Source organism: Coregonus clupeaformis, chromosome 4 (assembly GCF_020615455.1).
Source record: "Coregonus clupeaformis isolate EN_2021a chromosome 4, ASM2061545v1, whole genome shotgun sequence".
NCBI lineage: Eukaryota > Metazoa > Chordata > Actinopteri > Salmoniformes > Salmonidae > Coregonus > Coregonus clupeaformis.
In genome coordinates, this window is record NC_059195.1 from 14038586 (window position 1) to 14048058 (window position 9473).

The 9473-nt window shown below is 44.1% G+C and overlaps 1 protein-coding gene across 1 annotated transcript in view; it reads right to left on the reverse strand.

The window, feature by feature from the left end:
• Positions 1 to 8378, reverse strand: part of LOC121556178 (interferon alpha/beta receptor 1a-like) — a 31360-nt gene extending 22982 nt beyond the window's left edge. Inside the window, exon 1 of the mRNA XM_041870082.1 lies at positions 8189 to 8378. Coding sequence (XP_041726016.1) covers positions 8189 to 8240 — 52 coding nt within the window. The 5' untranslated portion in view covers positions 8241 to 8378. The remainder of the gene's footprint in view (positions 1 to 8188) is intronic.
• Positions 8379 to 9473: the final 1095 nt, after the last annotated feature.

Below are 9473 nucleotides of genomic sequence, written 5' to 3' on the forward strand. Positions count from 1 at the left end.
AAGAACCTGATGGTCACTGACAGAGCTGTAGAGTTCCTCTGTGGAGATTGGAGAACCTTCCAGAAGGACAACCATCTCTGCAGCACTCCACCAATCAGGCCTTTATGGTAGAGTGGCCAGACAGAAGCCACTCCTCAGTAAAAGGCACATGACAGCCCGCTTGGAGTTTGGGTGCCTTTTGGCAAAGGACTCTCAGACCATGAGAAACAAGATTATCTGGTCTGATGAAACCAAGATTGAACTCTTTGGCCTGAATGCCAAGCGTCACGTCTGGAGGAAACCTGGTACCATGGTGAAGCATGGTGGTGGCAGCATCGTGCTGTGGGGATGTTTTTCAGCGGCAGGGACTGGGAGACCTGTCAAGATCGAGGGAAAGATGACCGGAGCAAAGAACAGAGAGATCCTTGATGAAAACCTGCTCCAGAGCGCTCAGGACCTCAGACTGGGGAGAAGGTTCACCTTCCAACAGGACAAACACCCTAAGCACACAGCCAATACAACGCAGGTGTGGCTTCGGGACAAGTTTCTGAATGTCCTTGAGTGGCCCAGCCAGAGCCCGGACTTGAACCCAATCGAACATCTCTGTAGAGACCTGAAAATAGCTGTGCAGCAACGCTCCCCATTCAACCTGACAGCGCTTGAGAGGATCTGCAGAGAAGGACGGGAGAAACTCCCCAAATACAGGTGTGCCAAGCTTGTAGCATCATACCCAGGAAGACTCGAGGCTGTAATCGCAGCCAAATGTGCTTCAACAAAGTACTGAGTAAAGGGTCTGAATACTTATGTAAATGTGATATTTTTCTTTTTTTAATATTTCTTTTTTAATGAATTTGCAAACAATTCTAAAAAAAACTGTTTTTGCTTTGTCATTATGGGGTATTGTGTGTAGATTTAGGGAAAAATTATTTTATTAATTTTAGAATAAGGCTGTAACGTAACAAAATGTGGAAAAGGTCAAGGGGTCTGAATACTTTCCAAATGCACTGTATGCAAATGATGATATTGCATATTTCTACCTTGTATCTATTCAGGATACAGCACAATGAAGAGAATGACATTCATATCCATAATTAATGCATTTCTGTTTAGTACAGATCAGGGACCCATTAAGTAATTCTGTTATGTTATCGGGTATAAATCCACTTCACTTACTGTAGTTCAATTACGAAAATGTATTTTTTCAAACTCAAGGTGTCATGTCATATAGCTGACACTCCATTCCTTCTGCAGGCATCTTTGAATCGTAATTCGGAGCAGATATTTCAGAGTTTTTACAAAACATGGTCGCATAAAAAACAGATTACTATAACTCTGTTACCAAACTTTGCATCTGCACAGTTCTTCCAATAAATGTGTTTTTGTGAAATGTGTGTAAATTGTTCAAAGTAGTCCAGAGTTGTATGGTTAGTTAAACTTTGAAATCCATGGTTTTTGTTTTGAATTCATTTTAAAGTGAAAAATCTGAGTCTCAGCGTAACTTCATTATGTGGAATTGCCCTTGCTCAGACATGAGTTGGATAATCAACAGGTTAGGCAGCAATCCATTGAAGTTAAAGTAGCCTATATATTTCCATAAATTAGGCTACATATTTCATTGCTACTTCACAGCCAACCACAAATTCACATCTCCTATGAACAATATGAAACATTCTACAGAAAAATTGTTAAATTACAATATAAATATCTCTGAAGACCAAAGAAGCAAACACAACAGTGGTGAGAAAGAAAGAATAGGCTAGCCACGATGACACTGACCTCACTAGCTAGCCAGCGCTTTTATACCAATTGTACACAGCCATTTTGAATAGGTAAAACCCTGTAGAACTAATCCTAGATGAAAGGGGTTTCAGCCTGCCGCGTGACTCAGAACTCGCAATACCACAACAGGAACTATCAGATTGGGAAACAAAATGTCTAATTTAGAGTAGGGAATGGTTCCCTTTACAGCTTGTGTGTGTGTGTGTGTGTGTGTGTGTGTGTGTGTGTGTGTGTGTGTGTGTGTGTGTGTGTGTGTGTCCCTGCTAAGCTTCAGTGCACCAATGTCAAGGGAACTGTAGCCTACTGTTTAGATGGGTTAAATGGAATCTGAAATCTGGACATTGTCAAAAAACAGAAGGTTATTCTGGTTAGTCAAACTCCAAAGTTCTCTGATAATACTACTCTCGTGCGAATCGACATCCCTGTGTTTTGAGAGAAATGTCTGAGTTTGACAAGTGTTGCTCGCAGTTTGAGCAGGAAAACAGTAACTGATTCGATAAATTGAACAAAGTGCTGCGCATAGCCTATATATGAAGGGTCTACATGTATCGACTTTCACAGTGAATGTTTTTGTTTATACGTTTTGTGCGAATGAATTGAACATCACCAAATTAATCATAAAAAAATATTGCGCCTATTTAAGGCAACCCTTGCTGTTAATAGATTGCAAAACAGCATACAACTGAGCTAAATGTTTGGAACAAGTTCACTTTCTCATCCATAGCCTAAAAACACATATCAAGTGCAAGTTACGATCTATTCTACTACGGATCGCTAAAATATCCGAATGATTATGATCACACTTCCTCAATTTAAATATTATGGCAACACTATACCAAATATGGTTAGGCATGGTTTCAAAACTTGGGACCCAAGCTCGACTTTGTGTATCCTGTTATCGCCTGGACTTGTTGAAATATCTTCACGCCTAGAAAAAGAAAAACTCTAGGCTTCCGTCACAATTGTCAATTTATAGAAAGAAAAAAATAATTACAGGGGGCAGTTTGGAAAAAAAACGTATCCTGTCCGAATAAATACATAACCAACGTTCTCTAGTAATACTAGTCCCGTGCGAATTGGGCCATAGCCTTAATAATAACTCCTGCAGAATTATGCATTTCTTGCAATAAAATGATACACCAAATGAAGGAAAAATTTGGACTTGGGAGGAGTGGAGAAATTGTATTTATCGCTTTCTGCAACTTGAGAGAATGCAATGCTCAGATAGCATCTGTAGAGGTGCTGTATTAATCATAAAAGTGTCATAAAGCTGAAAGTATTTCAACCACATCAAATAAAGTGCCCTAGGAAAGTATTCAGACCCCTTGACTTTTTCCACATTGTTAGGTTAGGACTTTTTTTTTATTTAAATCAATTTTAGAATAAGGCTGTAATGTAACAAAATGTAGAAAAAGTCAAGGGGTTTGAATACTTTCCGAAGGCAGTGTATACTTACTTTGAAATGACAGTAATATGGGAATGCTTCCATACAGCCTTTACACACAGTATGTAGGCCTAGTGTAAAGCACAGCACAGAATTTGACCAACCTTTACTTGCCGATACTTCCTCAATTCCCGACTTGGAAAACAACATGTTTTCTAAACGTTCATGTCTAGTTGCTGGGGATTCGTTTGAATTTAGAAAATACTCCATTATTAAATACATTTTTGGGCTCCATGAATTAATCCAACAATGTGTCTATTTCACATCTTCTCTCATTGATTGAGACAGGTGGGAGTCCAGCTAAAAGTGCTGTATGGCATGACACTCACCTGTCTCGATCAATGATAAGATTTGAACTAGACAAGATGCCGGCTTACACATTGTTGGATTACTTCATGGAGGAGGGTAATTAAAAAAACACTAATAGCAGGAACAGCACCATCTAGTGGTAAGAACCTGGTAATATCAGGATGTAGGATGGGACATAAACCTAACAACATCAATTACTAATTTCTCTTAACGAAAAAAAAAAAATACAAAAATTCCCTGAGAATACATTACATAGGATGAAGGACTCTGCTGTCCTAGCTTCAGGGGAAAACTGGTTCCACCATTGGGGTGCCAGGACAGAGAAGAGCTTGGACTGGGCTGAGCGGAAGCTGCCCTCCCGAAGGGGTGGGATGGCCATGAGGTGACAGAACAGAGTGCTCGGGTTGGGGTGTAGGGTTTGAGCATAGCCTGAAGGTAGGGAGGGGCAGTTCCTCTTGCTGTTCTGTAGGTAAGCACCATGGTCTTGTAGTGGATGCGAGCATCGACTGGAAGCCAGTGGAGTGTGCGGAGGAGCGGGGAGACATGACAGAACCTGGGAAGGTTGAAAACCAGGCGGGCTGCTGCATTCTGGACAAGTTGCAGGGGTTTGATGGCACAAGCGGGGAGCCCAACCAACAGCGAGTTGCAGTAGTCCAGACGAGAGAGGACAAGTGCCTGGATTAGGACCTGCGCCGCTTCCTGTGTGAGGTAGGGTCATACTCTACGGGTGTTGTAGAGCAGGTCACTGCTTTGATGTTCGCAGAGAACGACAGGGTGTTGTCCAGAGTCACGCCAAGTTTTTTTGCACTCTGGGAGGGCAACACTGTCGAGTTGTCAACCATGATGGAGAGGTCTTTGATCGGGCAGGCCTTCCTCAGGAGGAAGAGCAGTTCCGTCTTGTCGAGGTTGAGCTTGAGGTGGTGGGCCGACATCCAAGTTGAAATATCTGCCAGGCACGCAGAGATGTGTCGCCACCTGGGTGTCAGAAGGGGGGGGAAGAAAAGTAGTTGAGTGTTCTCCGCATAGCAATGATAGGAGAGACCATGTGAGGATATGACGGATTGGCGTATCGAGAGAAGAGGAGAGGGCCTGGAACCGAGTACTGGGGGACATCAGTAATGAGAGTACGTGGTGCAGACACAGATCCTCTTCACATCACCTGGTAGGAGCGGCATGCCAGGTAGGATGCAATCCAAGAGTGTGCATAGCCTGAGACGCCAAGCCCTGAGAGGGTGGAAAGGAGGATCTGATGGTTCACAGTGTCAAAGGCAGTGGATAGATCTAGGAGGATGAGAACAGAGGAGAGAGAGTCAACTTTGGCAGTGCGGAGAGCCTCTGTCACACAGAGAAGAGCAGTCTCGGTTGAGTGACCCGTCTTGAAGACTGAATCGTTAAAGTCAATAAGATCGTTCTCAGAGAGTTGACCAGAGACAGCACGCTCAACCGAGAAAGAAAACAAAAAAGGGATACAGGTCTATAGTTTTTGACATCAGATGAGTCTAGTGTTGGTTTCTTGAGGAGGGGAGCAACTCGGGCCATTTTGAAGTCAGAGGGGACGCAGCCAGTGGTCAGGGATGGGTTGATGAGGGAAGTGAGGAATGGGAGAAGGTCTCCAGAGATGGTCTGGAGAAGGGAGGAGGGAATGGGGTCGAGCGGGTAGGTTGTTGGGCGGCCAGACCTCACTAGTCGCAGAATGTCATCTGGAGCGAGAGGGGAGAAAGAGGTCAAGGCGTATGGTACTTCTATGTGAGTGAGACCAGTGGACTCAATAGGCTGAGTGAATGAGTAGCGATCTCGTCAACCTTTTTTTCAAAGTGGTTGACAAAATCGTCCGCAGAGATGGAGGAGGTGGATGATTAAGGAGAAGGTGGAAAATAGTTTTTGGGTTAGAGGCAGAAGCTTGAAATTTAGAGTGGTAGAAAGTGGCTTCAGCAGCGGATACAAGGGAAGGTAGAGAGGAGGGAGGTGTCAAGCTCATCCAAGGGCACCTGGTGGGTGATAGATGGCAATAATGTTAAGCTTGAGTTGGCTATAAGGTGAATGCACCAATTTGTAAGTCGCTCTGGATAAGAGCGTCTGCTAAATGACGTAAATGTAAATGAGTGGACAAGTGACCGTATGGAATTTAAATGAGGAGATGGACAGGTGAGAGAGGTAGAAAATCTCCACTTAGGAGAAATGAGTAGACCTGTGCCACCACTGCGACGACCAGATGCTCTCGGACTATTAGAGAAAACATAGTCAGATGAGGAAAGATCAGCTGGAGTAGCAGTGTTCTCTGGGGTGATCCAGGTCTCAGTCAGGGCCAAAAAGTCAAGGGACTGAAGGGCAGCATAGGCTGAGATGAACTCTGCGTTCTTGACCGCAGATTGGCAGTTCCAAACGCTGCCAGAGACCCAGAATTCCACATGGGTTGTGCGCGCAGGGTACACTAAATTAGACAGGTTGCAGCCAAGGGGTGGGGAGCGTCTGTAAAGCATACAGGGAGAGGTGCGAACAGGTATAGAAAACACACACACAGTTGACAAAGCTACAAAAGAGCAAAATGATAATCTGTAAATAACTAGGTAAGATCCTCAAGTCAGAGAGTGGTGTGAAGCCCTCCTCTCTTTCCTTCCTCAAATAACTCTGCAGAACAACTAGGCAGAACCGTCTTTGTTTCGGCGACGGTCTTAGATTTGCGACAAAACCGCCACTGTCACGACCGCTGCTTACAACTGCCGCTGAGAAACCAGGGGAGACTGAAGAACAAACACTAATTGCCTAGCAGAGGTGGAGAGCACACCTACCTGTACTAATGGCTAATTGCCTAGGAGAGGTGAAACCACTCCCCACTCCAACACAAATTGCCCTGCCCCTTGATCCTGGTTGATGTGTCAACAAAAATCAGCCCAACATGTGGATTTTAGTCTAATCTAGTAACGTTATGTGATTTTTTTGCATTAAGACTGGGGTAGGAATGTAAAATGTTTGTAGTGGTCAACTAGCCCTGGATTAATGTTTGTGATAATCAACTGTAAAACTTGGAGCCTTGAAAGATGTATGATGCACTCGTCAGTTATAATGGGCGCGTTCCACTTCCCAGGCAACTGATGCCTGCCAGATGTTACAACACCTGGTTAAGTATTTTACCTATCAGCTAACCACATCATATAGGAGATCTGTCAGTCGATGACACAGTCGATGACGTGGCACGCAACCATTGGTTAATGCATGCAACGTCTGAGCAGGGGAACGTGACCTCCATCACTAAATTGGTTTGCAACTCCAAAGCCTCGCAAGCGGCCTGATCCCACGAACTTACATGAATGTTCGCCGAACTAATATCACGTAAGCTTGCGGGATCAGGCAGCTTATGAGGCTAGCTACTCCGATCAATAAACAATGAGGGCATTCCTCTGCCCAGGTGTTGTTGACTCATGCCAGATCTTACAACGCCTGGATAGATATTTTATGTATCAGCTAACCACATCTGTGTGGTCCTCTGTAGCTCAGCTGGTAGATCACGGCGCTTGTAACGCCAAGGTAGTGGGTTCGATCCCCGGGACCACCCATACACAAAAAATGTATGCACGCATGACTGTAAGTCGCTTTGGATAAAAGCGTCTGCTAAATGGCATATTTTTTTATTTTTATATGTTATAGCAGTCTGTCAGTCGACGACACAGTTGATGACAAGGCACGCAACCATTGGTTGATGCATGCAACGTCTGAGCAGGGGAACACAACCATTATGAGCCTAGCTAGTGCTGTATCACATTAGTGGATACTTCCACTGCTCTCAGGGCAGGTCAATCGGTTTTGACTAGCAGAAGTTACTTTTCGTAGCAGGTTAAGAGAATGAACGTGGAATGTTAAGAGAATTAGGTTAAGGTTAGTTAAAGGGTTAGCTAAAATTGTCCATGACTGCCCTATGAACGGTCTTGGTTTCCACTATATAATAGTACATGCTGTCGTAGTAAATATAAAATGTTATAGCTTGGTCTGACTAAAATGTTGTGCATGACCCATTCTGTGTTAGGAGCTTGTTTTCAATCAATGCTCTTCCTATGCGAGAACAATGGACAGAGGACCATATCTTGTCAAGGACAACACCCACGCCTCCAGGCCACAATCTATGTGGCTCCCCACGAGTTTCCTTTTGACATACACACACTCATTCTCATGCCTCACGAGTTCTTTTGACACAAACATTTCTCTGTGGAAACTCCACTTCTTTCTACTGGTCGGGTGCCAAGGGCAGAGGACTCTGCCGTGCACCAATGGGGCTTCTGCTCTGGACAGAGCAGACCCGCCTCCTACGCCTCGGGAACCAATCAAGTAACTAGAAGAAGGACCCCTTTCTTTGTGTTACATTGTATAAAGTAATGCTGTAAACTCTGTTTTTTATCCTTCTCAACTGTCTCCATAAGAGGCAATTGATTGGGTCCATGCATTGGGCCCATGCATGTAGCTTGAGCAGTACCAGCTATCTCTGTGTTTAATAAACTGCCTTTTGCTTAAGCATATTCCTCTCTGTCTAGCGTCGTTGGTTTTGTACTTCCTCTCCTTATGGTTTCACCAACAATGCCATCACCAAAATGGAATATGTTTTGCTAGCTAGCTAACGTTAAGTTAACGTTACCTATTACAAAGCAAGACACGACAATATAGAGCAAGCGTTAGCTAGCTACTTACCATTGGTTATTGGGAGAGACCAAAGGAGAACGAGAGCAAAGCCCACGGTCATGATGAATATTTATTATTTAGCAAGGAATCCAACCGTACGTTTGCTCAAGCTGCCTTCACAAATCGTTCATTTCCATTTCACCAGTTGCTGCTGCCAGTTGTTGTGATTGCGAGCTAGAGGCTCTAGTCTAGAGCTACATTACCGTTCTTCTTCTTCTTCTTCTTCTTCTTCATCTTCTTATGTGGGGTTTATCGGCGGTTGGCATCCAACGTTATGGTGCATTACCGCCACCTACCGTACTGGAGTGTGGGCCAGAGACAGGGATAAACTAAATCCTACCTGCCAACCCCGTTTCTCTTAAAAAAGATAACAAAATATTTGAGACTATATCTAATGACGCTCTACTCAATATACTCTTTAAACTAATTTCCTGTATCCCCTTCTCCCTCATACTAAATCTAATCCTCTATCTTTCCCTCTGATACTGCCCACACTGTAGCAATACATGCTCCACAGTCTTTATTTCCTGACAATAATCACACTTTCCTGATGGATGCTCTCCTATCACGTTTAATGTCTTATTCAACTGGCTATGTCCCACCCTTAATTTTGTAAAAATAGCCTCCTCTCTTCTGTCCCTTCCTGCCGTCCACCCCTCCCCGACTTTCCTCTGTACTTGAAATAAATGCCTTCCCTTATTATTTATATTCCACTGACCCTGCCATCTCTGCACCATCACTGTATATATCATTATTTTTGCCTCTGCCTTGCTCATTGACACTTCAACATCAACATCCCGACTATTAAGTGCTTGTTTAGCCTGTTCATCTACCGCCTCGTTCCCCTCCACCCCCACATGGGCTGGAACCCAAGTAAATCTTATCTGAATACCCATCTGTTTAATCCTGCCATGGGTTTGTAGCACCTCGTAAAGCAGGTCTTGTCTGCTACGTGAGCTAAAGGACTGGAGACTCATTAACACTGCACATGAATCAGAGCAAATAACTACTCTGTCTGGCTTAACTTCCTCCACCCACTGCAAGGCCAACAGTATGGCCATCTGCTCCGCCGTTTATACAGCCAGATAATCTGTAATACGTTTCCTGGCTTCCACCCCACATTCCTGCACTACAAATGCTGACCCAGTACGTCCTGTCCTTGGATCTTTTGAACCATCTGTGTAAATGGCCACAAAATCCTGATACACAGCTTCCAGACGTCTCTTCAAGAAATCAGCTGGATCAACACCCTCCCTATCTTTCTGTAGTCTCTCCAATACTTCTAGATCAACTA